This window comes from Neodiprion fabricii, chromosome 6 (assembly GCF_021155785.1).
Source record: "Neodiprion fabricii isolate iyNeoFabr1 chromosome 6, iyNeoFabr1.1, whole genome shotgun sequence".
NCBI lineage: Eukaryota > Metazoa > Arthropoda > Insecta > Hymenoptera > Diprionidae > Neodiprion > Neodiprion fabricii.
Genome location: NC_060244.1, coordinates 15,547,872 through 15,574,338, shown reverse-complemented (window position 1 = coordinate 15,574,338; position 26,467 = coordinate 15,547,872). Strand labels below are relative to the sequence as shown.

At 38.0% G+C, this 26,467-nt stretch overlaps 1 protein-coding gene across 1 annotated transcript; it reads left to right on the top strand.

The window, feature by feature from the left end:
• The first annotated feature begins 107 nt into the window (after positions 1-107).
• LOC124185540 lies at positions 108-24,670 on the top strand. Its single transcript, XM_046576415.1, has 4 exons — positions 108-132; positions 457-573; positions 1,706-2,847; positions 24,542-24,670. Exons 1-4 carry the CDS (start codon positions 108-110, stop codon positions 24,668-24,670), a joined length of 1,413 nt encoding a protein of 470 aa, XP_046432371.1.
• The last annotated feature ends 1,797 nt before the right edge of the window (positions 24,671-26,467 follow it).

Here is a 26,467-nt window from a genome sequence, read left to right as displayed (position 1 = left end):
CCGCTACTGGGCGCATGTGATTGGTCGGCCACTTTGTAGACGGATTTTGATTGGCTCTGAGATCAACGAGTAGGCAGCAGTTACAAAAGAAGGAAATTAAAATCAAAATGTTGAGTTTACTCAAATTATGCGGTAGAAGTTATTTTTTCAGGCGGTGAGTACAACTGATCAATATTTCGTGTACGATAATTTTACAGTTCGTTACAGATTTCCTTGCTAAGTAGAGTTAGTGATAATTTGACACAGCACGTATCTGTAATTAATCTATTGACAACTGAAAATTGTAGTAAGGTTTCCTTGTGAAAAAGGCCCCAGTGAAGCTTGCTAAAAAATGGATAAAAATTGATTTTCTTAGTCAGAAGTGTTGAATCTGAAAATCGATCCGTATTGGTCACTGGGAGTTATTTTTTAATATATTTCAGTAGTGGTCTGAATTTTGTATTTTTTTTGTCACAGACGATAAGGAATATCTCTTAGGGTTGGCTGCGAAATCAGATAACGCAGAACCTGCTGAGAAGGTCAACGAATTCCCCCTCCAAGAGGAAGAGAATAAAAAAGCATCAGGAAACACAGGTGAGGATGAAAAAACTTCTGCATCATGGTTGCATTGTGTATAGCTAGAAATTTTTTTCTTAAGGGAAAGAATTCAGTCATTGAAGTTGAATCAATTTTTGTCATGTTGGCCGGGAGTTCAAACGCAAGAAATAATATTCTAATCAATTTTTGAGCACGTCCAATCTTCTCAGAATCAATTTGAGGAGTATTACTCCACCGAGTACAAACCTCATAACGATAGCGAGCCAGTTAGGTGAAGCGCTTATTACAAGCCAGATAGCAAATCTGCCCAAGTTTCATGTTTCACTTTTGAAGAGAGATTATTCAATATAATGTTCAAATTCAATATCATTCCAACAAGTAATTTGTTTTCAGTTTTTGAGTTAATCTCCCAATTACACATAACAGCTATTGATTTGTTTTCTGCTGTGGCGACCGTGTACCAGTGATTTTCTTTTGTTTAATTTCTTACAAGTCTTAGATTTAGAAAACTAGTCCCTTGGTTATTATACTGGGTGCTTCAAAAATTGTTGAAAAAGTTTGGAGTGTAGATTTTATGTACAAATTCAAGACTCAAATTCCTTTTGTAAGACTCGTGGAATATCTTATTTGTCAAGTGATACTATACTATTGATTACTAGCCATTATATGAGAGAGGTCTTGCAGTTTGAAATGAAAAAAAGTGTATTCGAGGTATATTTGGCTTGCCAACTTCGTGGAAACAGAAAGAACCTACTGTCTTGAATAAGGAAGCTTTTGTAGTCATGATTAGGTAATTTGTTAGCTCTGTCGTAGGATGAATTGATTGACCATCACTGGTCAATGCCCAAGAGGTACCTGTAAGCTTTGCACTAAACGGAAATTTTTTATGATATTGAAAGCAGCTTAATAAACACATTATTATCAACACACACATTACGCCATTTCAAATATGAATATCCTTAGCTTAGAATTCATTCAACGGGTAACATTTTGCATTCGCCTGAAACTTATTGCCAGTGCGGACGAATCCACAAATTAGAGGGACATTTTTGTTTGTATAAAAAGAATACTATTCTGATTAAGTTTAATTCGATTGTACACATGTATACATGTGTAGGTACTTTCCGAAATATGACTTTATAATTTTTTCTCACCCATTTTACTCCAGATGAAACAAGCGAAAATGATCGTGAGGACGAGGATGAAGATGACAGTTCGGAATATGTTCCGATGACTGACAGTGAATACGACACTGACGAAATACCAGACTCTGATGAACAGCTGGAGGAACCTGAAGTGAACGAGAATGAAGTACCAAACTCTTCTCATGATAGAAGTGCAATTAAAGAAAATAATACATCGCAAAATTCTACCTTGAATTCATCTGCAAACCGTACAAGTATCGGATGTGACGATGCCCATCTCAACGTAGATCCGTCAAACGGCTCTAAAGGGGCTGGAAAATTATATTATTGCATTTTCTGTGGTAAAAAACAAACCAAATTTGCTCGACATTTGCTACGAGTACACAGTGACGAAACTGAAGTGAAAAAATTCAGTTACTTACCTGCAAAAAACCCTGAGCGACTAAAATTTATCACTATGCTTCGAAACAAAGGCAGTTTGGTACATAACAAAGATATCACTATAAATAATGGAAAGTTATTTGTCTGTCGAAGACCTCAGGCAAAAATGAAGAAGGCTGGTAAGGACTTCGTACCATGCTCGAAATGTAAAGGTTTTTATGCTAAAAGCAATATTCGTCATCATTATCAACGTTGTGCAAATCCAAAGAGCGGCAATACTCGAACGATATTGATAGAGGGGAGAAAACTTGTTAAACGTAACCACCCTGAAGCATCTTTCAAGATGAGCAACAGAATTTTACCCGTACTGAGAGATGACACTGAAGGTCATATTGCTAGATATGATCGACTAATTGTATTATTTGGCAACAAATTATCTCGTAAATACCAGCATCCACATCAAGATAAAATGATAAGAAGTCAATTGAGGTTACTTGCTCGGTTTGTGATAGCATTAAAAGACCTAGATCCAGAAATTACGGATTTGCAATCTCTGTATAATCCTAAATTTTATGATACAGCTCTGAAAGCAGTGAATAAAGTGGCTAAATTCCGCGATGAAGACGGTACTTATGAAACTCCAGCTCCAGCTGCGGCACTTGGAACATGCTTGAAGAAAATTGGGGCTATTCTAAAAAGTGACTGCATCAAACGACATGATGCTGAGAAGAAACAGCTGACTATAGACTTTTTGAATTTCCTCGAAGAAGATTACGGTTGCAGTGTAAATAAATCAATTAAAAACAATACAATAATAAGGAAAAATGAATAGATGTTTTGTTCAATATCTATAACTGTGTATAAAATAAAAGGAGTGGCTCATGGTTCCATAATTGCTTGAAATACTTATCCTTTCATTAACCTCGTGAGTTTTCTTCTTTCTTATGGGCATTATACTTGTAAGTCCAAACGAACCTCACTGCTATGTTCTAATCGATGAGATATTATTTTTATCATGTCAAGGTTGTTTCAACGACTTATTGAGTAATTATCAAGTGAATAATGACATTTAATTTTTGATGTATTTGTGTACATGCTGACGTTACATTGGGTGCTTTCCAGCTACTGACACAACCATTGAACTCAAATAATACTGGAACGCACTTTCTCATAAGCTACTGCAGTAGCCAAGCGTGCCGAGAGCCATAAGCTGCGATTGAAAGCGAATAATTTTTCGAAGAAGTTATCGCAATTTTTGTTAATTGAAGTTTTGAAGCAAGCATTACTTCGCGTGCGATTAAATATTGAATGAATTCTGAAAGTAATATCAAAATTGAAAATTATAAAATTATTATCAAACATAAAAAATTTGCGATTATATTTATTTCAGAAAATATTTGAAGGTTCAATTACACCCGAAAAAAGTTATTTGCAAAATTTCAATTATCAAAGAAAGCTATTCCTGTAAGAAAAAAAATTGCTCCACATGATAACCCTGAAGTGATACACGTTTTAGAGTCCTGAAATCAACCATGGTATTACGAAATACATACTTGGGTGAACAGAACACTATAAACTAACAATATTCCGTAAAATCCAGTACCGAGGTGAAATTTGAGGCATCGAATTTGCCGTCGGAACCAAGTGTACTCTGTGCACACTCTAGAAAAACTTTCTTTTTTGTAGAAACCGCGTTAACCTGAAAGCAATGCGTGTCGGAGTCCTGAAATCAACCGTTGCATGACACGATGCACTTGCTTCAGTTACTTGAGAATGTTGCGTGATATCGTTTAGGGTAATTCGGCGATGAGCTGTGATTTCTCATATGAAAAGTAAAGTACTGTCAAGACCTGAGTTTGCCGGAAAAAACGTAGGGGTGTTTTTGGAATTATTATTATTACTTTGGACATTGGAGAAAACCCGATCAAAAAATCGTAAATGAGCCGTAGATATTGTATTCATCCCAACGCGTAATTTACAACCGAAATTCGTATCTCGAAGAACTGCATTTTACAGACGGCGGCGCGGGGGGTGGAGGTACTTCGAATGGTAGCGGAATGGAATGAAAATCTGATGTGAAACGAGCTGTTATTCATAAATAAAACGATATGTCATTACTTCAAAGCACAATATAACCCCAAAGATCTGCGTTTCAGTGATGCTCATACTCTACTTCCAGAAAAATGCATTCATATATTCTGTTGCAAAGACTGTTGTCATCACCTGCAGAGTATGGTGTGAAAAATTGGAGTCATAGTTTTAATTTCCTCGTTTGATCTCAAAAGAATGTCGAGAGTCCTCACTCTTATTTGAATACATATTATTCTCAGTCCTGAAAAGAACCCTTCCATAAAACATAACGTGACCGCAATTTTCATATAACAGGTAATTAACATGAAGGTGAAATTATGAGATTGGATTCCGATGCATTATGCAGTGTACTGGCATATAACGAAAAGTATCAAGCGATGGAGGATGCAATGCAGTGTGTATCCGTTCATAAACAAGCGATTTCTCGTAATGAAATGTAAACGACGCTCCCGAGGTTGATTATCATAACCTCAATCGTCCAAATTTAGATAGTTTTTCATTTACGCGATTGACGTCCTAGAAAAATTCATACAGGATTTTAGTGAAAGATAATGGTTGCATACAGATAACTAGGACGTGAAACACTCAAGTATTCACAATTAAATAAGCGATGCATGTAATGTCCTGAAATGAACCCTTGCATAACGCAATACATACGTGGGCAAAGACAATACTTTTATCGTACATTTTCCCGTAAAATTTATAACTGAGTTAGGATCCCAGCCATCAAATTCTCAATTCAAACCGAGCGTACTCTGTGCACGATCAAGAACAATTTTCTTTTTCGTGGAAACCGCGTTAACCTGAAAGCAATGCGCGGCCGAGTCCTGAAATCAACCGTTGCATAGCACGATGCACTTGCTTCAGTTACTTGAGAATGTTGCGTGATATCGTTTAGGGTAATTCGGCGATGAGCTGTGATTTCTCATATGAAAAGTAAAGTACTGTCAAGACCTGAGTTTGCCGGAAAAAACGTAGGGGTGTTTTTGGAATTATTATTATTACTTTGGACATTGGAGAAAACCCGATCAAAAAATCGTAAATGAGCCGTAGATATTGTATTCATCCCAACGCGTAATTTACTACCGAAATTCGTATCTCGAAGAACTGCATTTTACAGACGGCGGCGCGGGGGGTGGAGGTACTTCGAATGGTAGCGGAATGGAATGAAAATCTGATGTGAAACGAGCTGTTATTCATAAATAAAACGATATGTCATTACTTCAAAGCACAATATAACCCCAAAGATCTGCGTTTCAGTGATGCTCATACTCTACTTCCAGAAAAATGCATTCATATATTCTGTTGCAAAGACTGTTGTCATCACCTGCAGAGTATGGTGTGAAAAATTGGAGTCATAGTTTTAATTTCCTCGTTTGATCTCAAAAGAATGTCGAGAGCCCTCACTCTTATTTGAATACATATTATTCTCAGTCCTGAAAAGAACCCTTCCATAAAACATAACGTGACCGCAATTTTCATATAACAGGTAATTAACATGAAGGTGAAATTATGAGATTGGATTCCGATGCATTATGCAGTGTACTGGCATATAACGAAAAGTATCAAGCGATGGAGGATGCAATGCAGTGTGTATCCGTTCATAAACAAGCGATTTCTCGTAATGAAATGTAAACGACGCTCCCGAGGTTGATTATCATAACCTCAATCGTCCAAATTTAGATAGTTTTTCATTTACGCGATTGACGTCCTAGAAAAATTCATACAGGATTTTAGTGAAAGATAATGGTTGCATACAGATAACTAGGACGTGAAACACTCAAGTATTCACAATTAAATAAGCGATGCATGTAATGTCCTGAAATGAACCCTTGCATAACGCAATACATACGTGGGCAAAGACAATACTTTTATCGTACATTTTCCCGTAAAATTTATAACTGAGTTAGGATCCCAGCCATCAAATTCTCAATTCAAACCGAGCGTACTCTGTGCACGATCAAGAACAATTTTCTTTTTCGTGGAAACCGCGTTAACCTGAAAGCAATGCGCGGCCGAGTCCTGAAATCAACCGTTGCATAGCACGATGCACTTGCTTCAGTTACTTGAGAATGTTGCGTGATATCGTTTAGGGTAATTCGGCGATGAGCTGTGATTTCTCATATGAAAAGTAAAGTACTGTCAAGACCTGAGTTTGCCGGAAAAAACGTAGGGGTGTTTTTGGAATTATTATTATTACTTTGGACATTGGAGAAAACCCGATCAAAAAATCGTAAATGAGCCGTAGATATTGTATTCATCCCAACGCGTAATTTACTACCGAAATTCGTATCTCGAAGAACTGCATTTTACAGACGGCGGCGCGGGGGGTGGAGGTACTTCGAATGGTAGCGGAATGGAATGAAAATCTGATGTGAAACGAGCTGTTATTCATAAATAAAACGATATGTCATTACTTCAAAGCACAATATAACCCCAAAGATCTGCGTTTCAGTGATGCTCATACTCTACTTCCAGAAAAATGCATTCATATATTCTGTTGCAAAGACTGTTGTCATCACCTGCAGAGTATGGTGTGAAAAATTGGAGTCATAGTTTTAATTTCCTCGTTTGATCTCAAAAGAATGTCGAGAGTCCTCACTCTTATTTGAATACATATTATTCTCAGTCCTGAAAAGAACCCTTCCATAAAACATAACGTGACCGCAATTTTCATATAACAGGTAATTAACATGAAGGTGAAATTATGAGATTGGATTCCGATGCATTATGCAGTGTACTGGCATATAACGAAAAGTATCAAGCGATGGAGGATGCAATGCAGTGTGTATCCGTTCATAAACAAGCGATTTCTCGTAATGAAATGTAAACGACGCTCCCGAGGTTGATTATCATAACCTCAATCGTCCAAATTTAGATAGTTTTTCATTTACGCGATTGACGTCCTAGAAAAATTCATACAGGATTTTAGTGAAAGATAATGGTTGCATACAGATAACTAGGACGTGAAACACTCAAGTATTCACAATTAAATAAGCGATGCATGTAATGTCCTGAAATGAACCCTTGCATAACGCAATACATACGTGGGCAAAGACAATACTTTTATCGTACATTTTCCCGTAAAATTTATAACTGAGTTAGGATCCCAGCCATCAAATTCTCAATTCAAACCGAGCGTACTCTGTGCACGATCAAGAACAATTTTCTTTTTCGTGGAAACCGCGTTAACCTGAAAGCAATGCGCGGCCGAGTCCTGAAATCAACCGTTGCATAGCACGATGCACTTGCTTCAGTTACTTGAGAATGTTGCGTGATATCGTTTAGGGTAATTCGGCGATGAGCTGTGATTTCTCATATGAAAAGTAAAGTACTGTCAAGACCTGAGTTTGCCGGAAAAAACGTAGGGGTGTTTTTGGAATTATTATTATTACTTTGGACATTGGAGAAAACCCGATCAAAAAATCGTAAATGAGCCGTAGATATTGTATTCATCCCAACGCGTAATTTACTACCGAAATTCGTATCTCGAAGAACTGCATTTTACAGACGGCGGCGCGGGGGGTGGAGGTACTTCGAATGGTAGCGGAATGGAATGAAAATCTGATGTGAAACGAGCTGTTATTCATAAATAAAACGATATGTCATTACTTCAAAGCACAATATAACCCCAAAGATCTGCGTTTCAGTGATGCTCATACTCTACTTCCAGAAAAATGCATTCATATATTCTGTTGCAAAGACTGTTGTCATCACCTGCAGAGTATGGTGTGAAAAATTGGAGTCATAGTTTTAATTTCCTCGTTTGATCTCAAAAGAATGTCGAGAGTCCTCACTCTTATTTGAATACATATTATTCTCAGTCCTGAAAAGAACCCTTCCATAAAACATAACGTGACCGCAATTTTCATATAACAGGTAATTAACATGAAGGTGAAATTATGAGATTGGATTCCGATGCATTATGCAGTGTACTGGCATATAACGAAAAGTATCAAGCGATGGAGGATGCAATGCAGTGTGTATCCGTTCATAAACAAGCGATTTCTCGTAATGAAATGTAAACGACGCTCCCGAGGTTGATTATCATAACCTCAATCGTCCAAATTTAGATAGTTTTTCATTTACGCGATTGACGTCCTAGAAAAATTCATACAGGATTTTAGTGAAAGATAATGGTTGCATACAGATAACTAGGACGTGAAACACTCAAGTATTCACAATTAAATAAGCGATGCATGTAATGTCCTGAAATGAACCCTTGCATAACGCAATACATACGTGGGCAAAGACAATACTTTTATCGTACATTTTCCCGTAAAATTTATAACTGAGTTAGGATCCCAGCCATCAAATTCTCAATTCAAACCGAGCGTACTCTGTGCACGATCAAGAACAATTTTCTTTTTCGTGGAAACCGCGTTAACCTGAAAGCAATGCGCGGCCGAGTCCTGAAATCAACCGTTGCATAGCACGATGCACTTGCGTCAGTTACTTGAGAATGTTGCGTGATATCGTTTAGGTTAATTCGGCGATGAGCTGTGATTTCTCATATGAAAAGTAAAGTACTGTCAAGACCTGAGTTTGCCGGAAAAAACATAGGGGTGTTTTTGGAATTATTATTATTACTTTAGACATTGGAGAAAACCCGATCAAAAAATCGTAAATGAGCCGTAGATATTGTATTCATCCCAACGCGTAATTTACTACCGAAATTCGTATCTCGAAGAACTGCATTTTACAGACGGCGGCGCGGGGGGTGGAGGTACTTCGAATGGTAGCGGAATGGAATGAAAATCTGATGTGAAACGAGCTGTTATTCATAAATAAAACGATATGTCATTACTTCAAAGCACAATATAACCCCAAAGATCTGCGTTTCAGTGATGCTCATACTCTACTTCCAGAAAAATGCATTCATATATTCTGTTGCAAAGACTGTTGTCATCACCTGCAGAGTATGGTGTGAAAAATTGGAGTCATAGTTTTAATTTCCTCGTTTGATCTCAAAAGAATGTCGAGAGTCCTCACTCTTATTTGAATACATATTATTCTCAGTCCTGAAAAGAACCCTTCCATAAAACATAACGTGACCGCAATTTTCATATAACAGGTAATTAACATGAAGGTGAAATTATGAGATTGGATTCCGATGCATTATGCAGTGTACTGGCATATAACGAAAAGTATCAAGCGATGGAGGATGCAATGCAGTGTGTATCCGTTCATAAACAAGCGATTTCTCGTAATGAAATGTAAACGACGCTCCCGAGGTTGATTATCATAACCTCAATCGTCCAAATTTAGATAGTTTTTCATTTACGCGATTGACGTCCTAGAAAAATTCATACAGGATTTTAGTGAAAGATAATGGTTGCATACAGATAACTAGGACGTGAAACACTCAAGTATTCACAATTAAATAAGCGATGCATGTAATGTCCTGAAATGAACCCTTGCATATCGCAATACATACGTGGGCAAAGACAATACTTTTATCGTACATTTTCCCGTAAAATTTATAACTGAGTTAGGATCCCAGCCATCAAATTCTCAATTCAAACCGAGCGTACTCTGTGCACGATCAAGAACAATTTTCTTTTTCGTGGAAACCGCGTTAACCTGAAAGCAATGCGCGGCCGAGTCCTGAAATCAACCGTTGCATAGCACGATGCACTTGCTTCAGTTACTTGAGAATGTTGCGTGATATCGTTTAGGGTAATTCGGCGATGAGCTGTGATTTCTCATATGAAAAGTAAAGTACTGTCAAGACCTGAGTTTGCCGGAAAAAACGTAGGGGTGTTTTTGGAATTATTATTATTACTTTGGACATTGGAGAAAACCCGATCAAAAAATCGTAAATGAGCCGTAGATATTGTATTCATCCCAACGCGTAATTTACTACCGAAATTCGTATCTCGAAGAACTGCATTTTACAGACGGCGGCGCGGGGGGTGGAGGTACTTCGAATGGTAGCGGAATGGAATGAAAATCTGATGTGAAACGAGCTGTTATTCATAAATAAAACGATATGTCATTACTTCAAAGCACAATATAACCCCAAAGATCTGCGTTTCAGTGATGCTCATACTCTACTTCCAGAAAAATGCATTCATATATTCTGTTGCAAAGACTGTTGTCATCACCTGCAGAGTATGGTGTGAAAAATTGGAGTCATAGTTTTAATTTCCTCGTTTGATCTCAAAAGAATGTCGAGAGTCCTCACTCTTATTTGAATACATATTATTCTCAGTCCTGAAAAGAACCCTTCCATAAAACATAACGTGACCGCAATTTTCATATAACAGGTAATTAACATGAAGGTGAAATTATGAGATTGGATTCCGATGCATTATGCAGTGTACTGGCATATAACGAAAAGTATCAAGCGATGGAGGATGCAATGCAGTGTGTATCCGTTCATAAACAAGCGATTTCTCGTAATGAAATGTAAACGACGCTCCCGAGGTTGATTATCATAACCTCAATCGTCCAAATTTAGATAGTTTTTCATTTACGCGATTGACGTCCTAGAAAAATTCATACAGGATTTTAGTGAAAGATAATGGTTGCATACAGATAACTAGGACGTGAAACACTCAAGTATTCACAATTAAATAAGCGATGCATGTAATGTCCTGAAATGAACCCTTGCATAACGCAATACATACGTGGGCAAAGACAATACTTTTATCGTACATTTTCCCGTAAAATTTATAACTGAGTTAGGATCCCAGCCATCAAATTCTCAATTCAAACCGAGCGTACTCTGTGCACGATCAAGAACAATTTTCTTTTTCGTGGAAACCGCGTTAACCTGAAAGCAATGCGCGGCCGAGTCCTGAAATCAACCGTTGCATAGCACGATGCACTTGCTTCAGTTACTTGAGAATGTTGCGTGATATCGTTTAGGGTAATTCGGCGATGAGCTGTGATTTCTCATATGAAAAGTAAAGTACTGTCAAGACCTGAGTTTGCCGGAAAAAACGTAGGGGTGTTTTTGGAATTATTATTATTACTTTGGACATTGGAGAAAACCCGATCAAAAAATCGTAAATGAGCCGTAGATATTGTATTCATCCCAACGCGTAATTTACAACCGAAATTCGTATCTCGAAGAACTGCATTTTACAGACGGCGGCGCGGGGGGTGGAGGTACTTCGAATGGTAGCGGAATGGAATGAAAATCTGATGTGAAACGAGCTGTTATTCATAAATAAAACGATATGTCATTACTTCAAAGCACAATATAACCCCAAAGATCTGCGTTTCAGTGATGCTCATACTCTACTTCCAGAAAAATGCATTCATATATTCTGTTGCAAAGACTGTTGTCATCACCTGCAGAGTATGGTGTGAAAAATTGGAGTCATAGTTTTAATTTCCTCGTTTGATCTCAAAAGAATGTCGAGAGTCCTCACTCTTATTTGAATACATATTATTCTCAGTCCTGAAAAGAACCCTTCCATAAAACATAACGTGACCGCAATTTTCATATAACAGGTAATTAACATGAAGGTGAAATTATGAGATTGGATTCCGATGCATTATGCAGTGTACTGGCATATAACGAAAAGTATCAAGCGATGGAGGATGCAATGCAGTGTGTATCCGTTCATAAACAAGCGATTTCTCGTAATGAAATGTAAACGACGCTCCCGAGGTTGATTATCATAACCTCAATCGTCCAAATTTAGATAGTTTTTCATTTACGCGATTGACGTCCTAGAAAAATTCATACAGGATTTTAGTGAAAGATAATGGTTGCATACAGATAACTAGGACGTGAAACACTCAAGTATTCACAATTAAATAAGCGATGCATGTAATGTCCTGAAATGAACCCTTGCATAACGCAATACATACGTGGGCAAAGACAATACTTTTATCGTACATTTTCCCGTAAAATTTATAACTGAGTTAGGATCCCAGCCATCAAATTCTCAATTCAAACCGAGCGTACTCTGTGCACGATCAAGAACAATTTTCTTTTTCGTGGAAACCGCGTTAACCTGAAAGCAATGCGCGGCCGAGTCCTGAAATCAACCGTTGCATAGCACGATGCACTTGCGTCAGTTACTTGAGAATGTTGCGTGATATCGTTTAGGTTAATTCGGCGATGAGCTGTGATTTCTCATATGAAAAGTAAAGTACTGTCAAGACCTGAGTTTGCCGGAAAAAACGTAGGGGTGTTTTTGGAATTATTATTATTACTTTGGACATTGGAGAAAACCCGATCAAAAAATCGTAAATGAGCCGTAGATATTGTATTCATCCCAACGCGTAATTTACAACCGAAATTCGTATCTCGAAGAACTGCATTTTACAGACGGCGGCGCGGGGGGTGGAGGTACTTCGAATGGTAGCGGAATGGAATGAAAATCTGATGTGAAACGAGCTGTTATTCATAAATAAAACGATATGTCATTACTTCAAAGCACAATATAACCCCAAAGATCTGCGTTTCAGTGATGCTCATACTCTACTTCCAGAAAAATGCATTCATATATTCTGTTGCAAAGACTGTTGTCATCACCTGCAGAGTATGGTGTGAAAAATTGGAGTCATAGTTTTAATTTCCTCGTTTGATCTCAAAAGAATGTCGAGAGTCCTCACTCTTATTTGAATACATATTATTCTCAGTCCTGAAAAGAACCCTTCCATAAAACATAACGTGACCGCAATTTTCATATAACAGGTAATTAACATGAAGGTGAAATTATGAGATTGGATTCCGATGCATTATGCAGTGTACTGGCATATAACGAAAAGTATCAAGCGATGGAGGATGCAATGCAGTGTGTATCCGTTCATAAACAAGCGATTTCTCGTAATGAAATGTAAACGACGCTCCCGAGGTTGATTATCATAACCTCAATCGTCCAAATTTAGATAGTTTTTCATTTACGCGATTGACGTCCTAGAAAAATTCATACAGGATTTTAGTGAAAGATAATGGTTGCATACAGATAACTAGGACGTGAAACACTCAAGTATTCACAATTAAATAAGCGATGCATGTAATGTCCTGAAATGAACCCTTGCATAACGCAATACATACGTGGGCAAAGACAATACTTTTATCGTACATTTTCCCGTAAAATTTATAACTGAGTTAGGATCCCAGCCATCAAATTCTCAATTCAAACCGAGCGTACTCTGTGCACGATCAAGAACAATTTTCTTTTTCGTGGAAACCGCGTTAACCTGAAAGCAATGCGCGGCCGAGTCCTGAAATCAACCGTTGCATAGCACGATGCACTTGCGTCAGTTACTTGAGAATGTTGCGTGATATCGTTTAGGTTAATTCGGCGATGAGCTGTGATTTCTCATATGAAAAGTAAAGTACTGTCAAGACCTGAGTTTGCCGGAAAAAACATAGGGGTGTTTTTGGAATTATTATTATTACTTTAGACATTGGAGAAAACCCGATCAAAAAATCGTAAATGAGCCGTAGATATTGTATTCATCCCAACGCGTAATTTACTACCGAAATTCGTATCTCGAAGAACTGCATTTTACAGACGGCGGCGCGGGGGGTGGAGGTACTTCGAATGGTAGCGGAATGGAATGAAAATCTGATGTGAAACGAGCTGTTATTCATAAATAAAACGATATGTCATTACTTCAAAGCACAATATAACCCCAAAGATCTGCGTTTCAGTGATGCTCATACTCTACTTCCAGAAAAATGCATTCATATATTCTGTTGCAAAGACTGTTGTCATCACCTGCAGAGTATGGTGTGAAAAATTGGAGTCATAGTTTTAATTTCCTCGTTTGATCTCAAAAGAATGTCGAGAGTCCTCACTCTTATTTGAATACATATTATTCTCAGTCCTGAAAAGAACCCTTCCATAAAACATAACGTGACCGCAATTTTCATATAACAGGTAATTAACACGAAGGTGAAATTATGAGATTGGATTCCGATGCATTATGCAGTGTACTGGCATATAACGAAAAGTATCAAGCGATGGAGGATGCAATGCAGTGTGTATCCGTTCATAAACAAGCGATTTCTCGTAATGAAATGTAAACGACGCTCCCGAGGTTGATTATCATAACCTCAATCGTCCAAATTTAGATAGTTTTTCATTTACGCGATTGACGTCCTAGAAAAATTCATACAGGATTTTAGTGAAAGATAATGGTTGCATACAGATAACTAGGACGTGAAACACTCAAGTATTCACAATTAAATAAGCGATGCATGTAATGTCCTGAAATGAACCCTTGCATAACGCAATACATACGTGGGCAAAGACAATACTTTTATCGTACATTTTCCCGTAAAATTTATAACTGAGTTAGGATCCCAGCCATCAAATTCTCAATTCAAACCGAGCGTACTCTGTGCACGATCAAGAACAATTTTCTTTTTCGTGGAAACCGCGTTAACCTGAAAGCAATGCGCGGCCGAGTCCTGAAATCAACCGTTGCATAGCACGATGCACTTGCGTCAGTTACTTGAGAATGTTGCGTGATATCGTTTAGGTTAATTCGGCGATGAGCTGTGATTTCTCATATGAAAAGTAAAGTACTGTCAAGACCTGAGTTTGCCGGAAAAAACATAGGGGTGTTTTTGGAATTATTATTATTACTTTAGACATTGGAGAAAACCCGATCAAAAAATCGTAAATGAGCCGTAGATATTGTATTCATCCCAACGCGTAATTTACTACCGAAATTCGTATCTCGAAGAACTGCATTTTACAGACGGCGGCGCGGGGGGTGGAGGTACTTCGAATGGTAGCGGAATGGAATGAAAATCTGATGTGAAACGAGCTGTTATTCATAAATAAAACGATATGTCATTACTTCAAAGCACAATATAACCCCAAAGATCTGCGTTTCAGTGATGCTCATACTCTACTTCCAGAAAAATGCATTCATATATTCTGTTGCAAAGACTGTTGTCATCACCTGCAGAGTATGGTGTGAAAAATTGGAGTCATAGTTTTAATTTCCTCGTTTGATCTCAAAAGAATGTCGAGAGTCCTCACTCTTATTTGAATACATATTATTCTCAGTCCTGAAAAGAACCCTTCCATAAAACATAACGTGACCGCAATTTTCATATAACAGGTAATTAACACGAAGGTGAAATTATGAGATTGGATTCCGATGCATTATGCAGTGTACTGGCATATAACGAAAAGTATCAAGCGATGGAGGATGCAATGCAGTGTGTATCCGTTCATAAACAAGCGATTTCTCGTAATGAAATGTAAACGACGCTCCCGAGGTTGATTATCATAACCTCAATCGTCCAAATTTAGATAGTTTTTCATTTACGCGATTGACGTCCTAGAAAAATTCATACAGGATTTTAGTGAAAGATAATGGTTGCATACAGATAACTAGGACGTGAAACACTCAAGTATTCACAATTAAATAAGCGATGCATGTAATGTCCTGAAATGAACCCTTGCATAACGCAATACATACGTGGGCAAAGACAATACTTTTATCGTACATTTTCCCGTAAAATTTATAACTGAGTTAGGATCCCAGCCATCAAATTCTCAATTCAAACCGAGCGTACTCTGTGCACGATCAAGAACAATTTTCTTTTTCGTGGAAACCGCGTTAACCTGAAAGCAATGCGCGGCCGAGTCCTGAAATCAACAGTTGCATAGCACGATGCACTTGCGTCAGTTACTTGGAGGATGTTTCATCAGATTATTGACGGTACTTTGGCGATTGAGGATGATTTTTTATATGGAAAGTTTTTCTCAAAACTTCTGTATTCCAGAAAAATCAGAGGGATGTTCAATTGAACGGAAACAATTTTTGATCCTTGAGAAAAACCGCTAGAGCTATCACCGATACTCTAAACATTATTCTCAAATCAACACATTCAACAAACTCAACTCATTTTTGTTCACCTCGCAATCAGGTCACGTTGCTCGTGAAATACTCTTTATGCGAGAAATCATGACCAATCACTTTTCAATTACTTGGATTGAAATAATCCGAAACGCCCTGATGTGTTCTATTCAAGTGCCCTGTCCCATGTGATATTGTTTCTAGGATTCTGACTCAAAGGGTAGATACTGGAATAAAGCTTTCAATTAATTGAAATAGTCTTCATTTTAATTAAGGTATCCAGTTTTTGAGATACATTTTACTCAAGAAATCGTATTGCCATGCTCAATGGAATAGAAAAATACGAATTAACGGTATTTTCTCTACACAAGTATAACCTGTGTTGTAATGGTTGATTCCAGGACCTTATATACAACGCTTGTGTTGCCGAGATTTTCGAAACCTCATGATATTTTAGTAACCTATTTGCTATCATTCTGGTCCACTGAAAATAAAAGTGAATTCTTCTGGAATTTCAGTATTGTCAGAGCACTACCGAAAGCTCGACCAAAAGCCAGAAGTCTTAAGGTTATATCTGAACACTGGACAGCTGTTCACATTTATTGTCCATTACAGCTCGTGTATGACTTGATGGACATTGCATCTGACAGTGTTTCATTGTTTTTTCTTAATGTTTTCTGAAATACTGTGAAAATCTTCAGAATCCCATCGGCGGATTACGATTTGGTCTTCAATGTATACAACGTCCGTCGTCTAGGTTATGTTGACATGTAACACAAATCACTTGATGATTGTAAGTATTTTACTCGAATTTGGGAATTGTGGTTACGTCCTGAGTTGAATTATTCGTTGCCGTTAGCTCACAGACTTTGATTACTAAAAATCTTGATAAAAAATATCGTATTGTAGGCTTTACAGTACGCTTCACATGACCGGAATCACTTAGGAACGATATCTAGGTAAAATAGTAAAATTTCCATAAAATAGGCGGTGTATAATCAAATGTTGGGTTAAATACAGCTGTTTTATTTGATAAAATACATGTCTTGGCCTTCAAATTACCATTTTCAGGTCAAGTGTATAAAAGTGTATAAACTTGTATAAAACTGTATAAAACTGTACATCATTCCATATATCGGCTGTTTCAAGAACTGGTCCTGGAACTGTACAATATATCGAGTTTATACGATTTTATACGATTTTATACTATATACGGACCTGAGATGTACCAAAACACACCTATTGGTTCTTTCAAGGTCAGACCCGAAAAGCACCATAAGCCGTATACATCTTCCAGGTCGGACCTGAAAGGAACCAAATGTCCTGAAAGAAACCACCACGTAACCGAAAATGACCTGGCAGCGACCATCTGATATATATATATATATTCTGGTATTTGTGTACTTTTTTTAAGTAGCGTGCACATGTGCAAGTGCGCATAAAATGAATCGCAGGATGTTACGCGGGGTAGCAGATATGTATTGAGTACGTTATTTTCATGACTCTGATTTGGATATATTACGTAGCAGTTATAAATCTGATCTGTCACTATAAAATATTACTGCGTTGGATGCAACAAATAAGAACATAAATGATACATAACGGACTCGGAAGGATATGTATCTCATCTACATCTGTGATATCGTTGATACGTATCTCTGTTCTGTGCCTGTTACATAGCTGCCACAATGGTTTGTGGCGGACATAATAGAGTACATATACGGTACATGTAGAGCACATGTGATGTAGCTGTGATTTAGGAGGGAACACGATTCAAGTATTTGTTACGTACTGGCCATATGATTGTGCTACCTGGGTGTATACAGTCATACAGCCCTTGGGGATCTGCCACGCTTGGTGACCCCAGGCGGTTGCCGGATGCTTCTCACCCCAACGACCCTCTTGCAGCCACCGGATCTCCAACAAATCGAAGCTGTCATTGCCTCGATTGTCAACCCGATGTTGCTCCTCCTCAAGTGATCCCGCTCGCATCGAATACACCGCATGTCGCTTATTATCTCATGGATATACTAGAATTAGACGGATGAGATCGCGGTATTATTGTTGTTGTTGTTGTTGTCGTTGTTAGACTTGCACATTTCTTCATGATTTTTGAAGAAAGAAAAGTAACTCTTAACTATGTAGGATTTTTATTCGAATTGGTGATTATTCACTGATCGTTGAACTTACCCGGATTCTCCAGAATTCCACTTTTTTATTTCTCCATCTATTTATTCTCCATTCGACAAAAAAGTTTGTAGAAGTGAAGTAACGTTTTTTTTTTCACTGGAAATACTCAATGCCGAATACTTGTCGAATGATGTTGGATGTTGCAGAAACGCGTCTATTTATATAAACTCACCTACCGCCACTACCACCACCCTGCGGGTTGGCGTGGAACAGACGATTTCTTTTTCCCCCATTTTGATGAACAAAAATTAGCGGCAGATGCGAAGCGATTTCACTATTTTGAATAGAAATTAAGGGTGGCATTGCGTGATGATAATGAGGCTCAGGCTCATTCGTTTGCAGACTCGAGCTGTATCATTGTCTCGCATACTTACGGGTCAAGCCGCGCATTGGGTGAATCCATCCCCAATAAATAGCTGTTACTGGCCCATCCAATCAGAGTTACCACGCAATGTTTGTGTGTGTGTGTGTTTGTGTACGTGCGTGCGCGCGCGTGTGTGTGTGTAGGGTGTGTGTACGATTGGGATGATCATTCGCTCTCCATCCTCTAGGGTGATGTTTCTGTGGAAAATATGGTTCAGGAATTGTGCTCGGATCTCATGGCGTCGATGGCGGAGGCGAACGCTCACCTACATACGGTGGTGCGGGATGCAACTAGTCACGAATATATTGTACACTGGATCGAGATCGGGCAGCGCATTATTCTAACTTTGAAAAATCTTATAAACCCACCAAATACGCGCACCTCCGAAAAGCAGTCGATGCAGAGTAAAATTTCACTGCCACAATTTTGGTTGACAAAGTTTATACAGCTTCGTCGGTCCATCGTTGGCGCGGGGATTGGCGACACCGATAATATTCACAATCGCACCCAATGGGATGATCTTGACGGTGCATTCTATAGCAGGATTCGTACCGGTATCGTCAATAATCTTAAGTCCAAATCTTGGTTCTCATCCATGTTAAATGTATGAATAATAAATTTTCTTGGGAACTTGGACAGAATTGATCAGATTCAATTTATCAAAATTTGCAACGTTTCGTTGGTTTTATTTATTTTCCAACTTCATCAGGCAAGTTTTGAGGTTAAATCGTCGTTAAAATCCTCTGGTCCATAACATCAAGTCAAAAATATGTTTAAATAAGACTAGACAGATATATACATTTTTTTTTTCAATAAAATTATAAATTCATTGTGCCAATAAATCAATTTAAATAAAATAAAATGGACAAATATAATGATGGACAAATACACATGTCAAACGTAGTGACTCTTAAATCACAGACCTGTGACATGTGTATTTGTCCATCATTATATTTGTCCATTTTATTTTATTTAAATTGATTTATTGGCACAATGAATTTATAATTTTATTAAAAAAAAAATGTATATATCTGTCTAGTCTTATTTAAACATATTTTTGACTTGATGTTATGGACCAGAGGATTTAAACGACGATTTAACCTCAAAACTTGCCTGATGAAGTTGGAAAATAAATAAAACCAACGAAACGTTGCAAATTTTGATAAATTGAATCTGATCAATTCTGTCCAAGTTCCCAAGAAAATTTATTATTAATAATCTTAAGCATCGCGATCTTATGGGGTTTTTAATCGATGCCGGCGTGCTCACCAATCGAACATCTGAGGAAAGTACAGCGGAACGAGGGTCAAATTAAAGTTAACGTCAACCTCACGTGCAAATTTGAAAACGTGAAGGGGGCCAGAGCCGAGGATATGAAATCGTTTACCACCAAGAATGAGATAATAATACCTCCAACGGGTCTCGCAGTCTGGTTTAATGATAAAATAATAAATTAGCTGCTGGTGAAGGTTGAAGATTTTGAGCAACGGGATTCCGGTTGAAGTATGATAGAAATTATCAATGTGGTGATTAACATTAACCGCCACCAGCCTCTCACCGGTGGTCTTTCAACCTTTGTTACGCTACCTAAGAATATTCAACGGAAAAGGGCTGTGGTTAACGTTCAAAACAAAGATGATCGTTGCTTTCTCTGGGCTATGACCGCAGCTAGACACCCTATAAACAACCATTCGGAGAATGCATCCAGATATAGGCTGTATATCAACGAGTGGGATTGTACAGGCATAAGTTTCCCCATGACCTTGCACAGTGTGGAGAAATTTCTAAAATTGAACAATCTTAAGATAAATGTGATTTTTGCGATAGTGTAAAAGGGGAAAAAGTGTAATTGTACCGCTCTATTTGAGTAAGAATTTGACAAATCCAACCGATGACGTGATTCACCTACTTATGGTTGAGTGTAGTAATGATGACGAGGAGATGGATGTTGGTGATATTGATTTGAACAATTACACACAGCGATTCCACTTTGCTTGGATTAAAAATCTGTCACGTTTGGTTGGCAGCCAACTGTCAGTCTGTGCTCAACAATTTTTGTGCGACAGATGCTTGTGTCATTTCAGGGTACAGAGCAACTATGATAGTCATAGAGACCATTGCATGCGATTGAACAAGGTGCGAATCCTTTTCTCGGATAAAAAGAAAAATGTGGAATTTACAAGTTTTCGAAACAAGGGTCGGGTACCGTTCGTCGTCTATGCGTATCTCGAGTGCATATTGAAACCTGGTGCAAACAAATCCCACGAGCATATTCCGCATAGTGTGGCATTTTACGTGCATTGCTCATACGATGCTTCATTATCGGGATATGTGAGCGAACGGGGGACCGATTGTATCGAATGGTTCGTTACGCAGCTTCGTGACTTGGCCGTTAACGTAGAATCGCGAATTAAAAATATCATCCCTATGAAATCGTTGACTCAAGTGCAACGGCATCGACACACGCGCGCGAAAAATTGTTACATCTATGAGAAACTGTTTTTGCCGTACGATAAAAAGTGTCACGATTATTGCCATTTCTCTAGCGAATATCGTGGCCTTGCGCATAAGGGGTGCAATTAAAATTACAAGAAAACACACATGATTCCCGTGGTGTTTCACAATTTTTCTGGATACGATTCCCATTTCATACTCACATCTCTAGTTACATCTTTTCCGCGTGAAATTACCCTGCTGCCTATCAATAAAGGAAGGTATATTTCGTTTACGAAGCGGGTTGACGGCACCTTTATGCACTTGAGATTCTTATAGCGTTCTCGAGTAAACACTCCAGATCCGCTCTCAGAGCGCTCCCCCTTTTCTGCCATACACTTTAGAAAAAGATGAAAATATACTCTGTGCACACCAGTGTGATCAGTCGAATTGGCTATTATAATATTGCTTATGATTATCGTATTAATATTATTTTTTTAAGCTGATTGTACGCATCAGTGGAAGAAATTTCCTATATTTCCAACTCTTGTATTTTTTAACAGATATCGTTTGTTATATTCTTTAAATTTATTTGTCATATTATTACTTATAATTTATAAAATGTTATATTACTTCCAACCTGTAAAAATGAGTCTCATCCAAAGTATCACAAACAAATATCACTGGATACATTATCAATTCTCACTTCAAAAAATATCGTAAAAGGGCCAAGCTCAAATTAAATTGCAAGATTTGCAGTGATACTTGTTTGCGGTATTTTGATTTTGAACATTAAGAGGTGTGGCCCCGATAAATGTTCAAACCGAGCATTGTTGCATGACTAACTTATTTCAGGTTAGAACAATCAAACCGGTGAGATTATTTATCGGTATCATGTCACGTCAATGTTGTGATAATGTATCCTGTGATATTTATTTGTGATGTTTTATTATCATTCGTTAGAATGTTTGATAAGGTTAATTTGTTAGTCAAAAAACATAAGCAAAGATAAGGTTTTATGGAATGTATCTTTATTTCTGTTAATTAACTCCACATCATAATTTTTCAACCATCAATTTCCGTCAACGATAGATCCAACTGTAAAAAATTGACACTTTCACCACAACAGTATTGCTTTTGGAGACAAAACGAGGGAGTTCATTAAATTATTTATAACAAAATAGATAGTTTCAATTTTAATAATTTTTCATCTTTAATGATCTAGACCTCAATATTTTCGGTAGGTGAATATTTTATGCAGTATATCAGACGTTGCCAAAATTATTTTTTTGCAAATCTTATAAATTTACAAATGATGTACGTTACAAATCGCAACGCTTCTATATTTACATGAATTGCCTGGCCAGCAAATTGCGTTTCAATACACCTAAACGCCGAGCTTCATCGTTTATAATAAACTCTGCTTCAGGCTCAGGTTTTGTCACGTAATGTTCAATTCCATCCAAGAAGTCGTTCCTTTCAATACATAAATTATCACGCAGCATGATAGTATAAATTTCGATGTCTTTAAAACACCCCACATATCTCTTCTTATCAGTTGCCTGAATCTTTGCTTCAAAAGCCCGAAAGCATTTTCGATTAAAACTCTCGTTGAAAAGAACCGCCTGTTGTATTCTCTTTGTTCATCTATTAAATTTCCGTAATCTCGGATCGGTGTCATCAAATTTTCACATAACGGATAAGCAGAATCTTCGAGTATGCGACAATCTAGGCCCATTGATATCACGGTAGGGCGAATAAATGACAAAGTAAATACTCTCGCGTCATGAATTTTTCCTGGTATTCCGGTAAATACATCAAGGAACGTCTTCTTCGCATCGCATATTCCTTGCAAAGTCAATGCCGTTGTATCGTGACGATTAACGTAGGTCGACTTGATTTTATGTGCGGATGTACGGATGTTTATAAACGTACCATCAATGCATCCACATACTCCTGGATATCCTGCAATCTGAAATTTATATGTATTGTGAAACTCGGTCTTGTTGCTGCCCCTAATTATACCTGGGTGAAAGTATTCCCTAGAATCTGATGGATTATTGTAGAATCTGGAAAAAATTTCACAGGATATTTCAGATCAATGTAGCACAGATGTGTTTTAACATGTTAGTCATATATTCGCTACTTCACCTCCTCAAATTCCGCACAAATGTCTTGTTTATCCTACAAGGTACGAGGAAATCTGATAACCACCCTAGAAAATTTTGCCAATCCTCTAAATATGGCCAACGATGGCTGCAATTGTTAACTACCGAGCCTCGAAATAAATTGTAGACCTGAATCCGAGCCAATTGTACCACCGACGCTTAACCAACGCCTTCTTCCATTACCGAAAAAAGTTTGAATGCCGAAGGTTGATCGAGCATCGGCTTAACATTAGCGATAGATCGTCGGTATTCATTGGTTCTTCTACTCTCGGGCCAATGCTAATTTTTAATATTAATTCAATTGTTGATTAAGCGTTGAATATTTTTTAGTAACCAGCATTGGTCGAGTGTCGGTTTAACATCGGCGATATGTCGTTGATATTCGTTGCTTCTTTCACTGTGGGGCCAACGGTAATTCTCAAAATTAATCCATCTGTTGATTGAGCATTGACCATTTTCATCTCATCAACATTGGTCGAGCAACGGCTTCACATCGGCGACAGATCCTTGTTATCCGTTGCTTCTTCCACTCTGGGGCCAACGCGAATGGTTAAAATTAAATCAACGGTTGATTGAACGTTGAATATTTTTCAGTTACTAGCATTGGTTATGCGTCGGTTTAACATCGTCGATATATCGATGATATTCGTAGCTCATTCCATTCTGGGTCGAACGCTCATTCTTAGTGTTAATTCTATTCTTGATTAAGCGTTGAATATTCGGCAAACGCCAGCATTTCTTTAAGATTGAGACGAAACCGGCTCCACGACAAACGAGAAATATGCCAAATCGAGACTTGCCCAACTTTCGATATTTACCGAATTTTGGCGCCTGATAAAAATGTCGGACGAACAATGGCTTGGTCATTGGCCCGTATTTTCGAACAAATCGTTGACCAATATAGTTTTATCTAACCTAGCTCTTTTTAGAATGTATACGTCTTCGTCATAATATCTTTTCCGATCATTGTTTTCATTATTATCAGCCGTGGGAAAAATACGTGGCGTAGTATATGTACCAGCAGTTGTTATCCGATGACTCCACAGATTCTCGATTTATCTAGCATAGAAGCTAGAGTATATTTTTACACTCTATGTATTCGTGTTCCTGTGGTGGGCGAGTACACGTGGAGAAATAACCTCTAAAACAAAATTTTAACGACAAACCTTATCGGTTATTTCTTTCTTTTAAAAAATAAAATACAAGTTCGCGGATGAATACATAAAGCGTAAATGTGTCAAAAAAATACCACGGTGCAAAAAAACGTTTATTGGAGAAAGAACAAAAATATGAGAAAATTTTCGCGGGTGTATTAAACAATTCTGAAAAAAGAAAAAAGTCGTGCGGTGACGAAAAAAAAGAAGAACCGAAGAAACCGTTGCATATTCCATAAGTTATTTCGGTTCATGATGTGGAAGTTGTCCCATCTGAAATTTCAGAGTGTGAAGAATGCATTGATGACCAAGCAGCAAGAGCTGATGAATACGACGGGATTGCATCTGGGAGTGAAAATCCTGAACAATCTGTCACTGGGAGTGACGCAGACGACGTTCATGGCCCTACAATAAAAGAAAAATTAATAGCACTTGCCTTAAAACATGCAAACACATTGACGCATGCTGTCTTGACAGACTTTTTGTTATTTCTAAGGTCGAAAGGGTATGTGAATTTACCAAAAACTGTAAAGTCTCTCTTAGGAACTCAGCAATGCACGAGCAATATTCAACCTATGCTGTCTAAAAAAGGCACCGCAGGACAGTACATATATCTTGGCCTGGAAAAATCTTTGAGAAAAAAAATCCCGCCACACATTTTCGATTCCTCCAAAATTAACGTTTTTATAAACATCGACGGGGTTCAAATTTACCAAAAGTCCAGCTTGCAATTTTGGCCGATCTTAATGAAAATTCATGCTGAAGCTTTCGTGAGCACACCTACGGTCGTGGCAATATATTCAGGGGACTCAAAGCCAAATTCTGTCATGGATTTCCTGAAAGATTTTATTTCAGAAGCCGATAAATTGATAACCCATGGAGCAATCATCGAGGGGAAAAAAAATAAATTTCGAATTGAGGCGATAATCTGTGATTCACCAGCTCGATCATGGATAAGATGCTCCAAAAGTCACGGTAGGTTTCATGCCTGTGAACGGTGCACGGTAAAAGGTCTCACCATCAATAAAAGAAGAGTCTACCCTGAGCTTGATTGTGCAAAAAGAACTCAGCGCTCATTCCGCCTGAAAGAAGATCCTAATCATCATTTGCCTGGTTTGTGTTCTCCACTGCTTTTACTGCCAAGATTTAACATCATTTAACATTAAATCTATGCCACTAGACTCCATGCATCTTTTATATTTGGGCATCATGAAATTACTTCTTGATAAGTGGATTCGTCGAAGTAGCCCTTACCGGATAAGAAGATCACAACTGCGTCGTCTCAAAGATTTGATGGCTTCGCTTGAGAAAAATATCCCTTCAGAATTTCAGCGCAAAGTATACAATACAAACGAAGTGGCGCGGTGGAAAGCTACGCAGTATCGTTTCTGCCTTTTGTACTGTGGAGCTGTAGTTTTTTCGAATATTCTCCCAGAAAACCAGTACAAGAATTTTCTTCTTTTGGTGGTCTCATGCAGAATACTCTGTAACGAAGAATGTGCTGTCAAATTTGCAGACTACGCAAACACGCTTCTACGACAATTTACACAATTCATGCCCACACTGTATGGCATTGACTCTCAGATTATGAATGTTCATAATCTGATTCATATAGCAGAGGATGTAAAGAATTTCATATCACCCCTCACCGATATTTCAGCTTTCTGGGCAGAAAACTACTTGGGAAGGCTGAAAAAACTTGTTCGCACTCCCAAGAATCCCTTGGCACAAGTTGTCAACAGACTGGCAGAAATAGATCCGCTGGAAAAAGTACATCCTCAGTCAAAAAAAATCGTAAACAAAGTTGTAAAAAAACGTGACCAGATTAAAGCAATACACGGAGGAAATTGGATAATTACCTGTTCGTCACCCGATAATGTTTTCCTCCTCAGTAATGGCCAAATCATTTTTATAAATGTTTTACACGCTCACAACGATTAATACTTTGCCGCCGGTTATTTGACCAAAGAAACGGGAGATTTCTTTGAGGAGCCCGATTTATCTAGAAAGTTTGGATTATTCCAAATTATCGAGGTGCAGAAGGATACTTTGACGATACCACTCACAGCAATTGTTACGAAAAGTATTTTTTTCAAAGTTCGCGTTAACGATTACGCAGTAACCTTGCTGCACGCCGGCGAAGCATAGTTGTGCACCCACCGGTGATGTCCAGTACTACACATGCGTGAGTCGTTCCAGTTGTATGTGTGT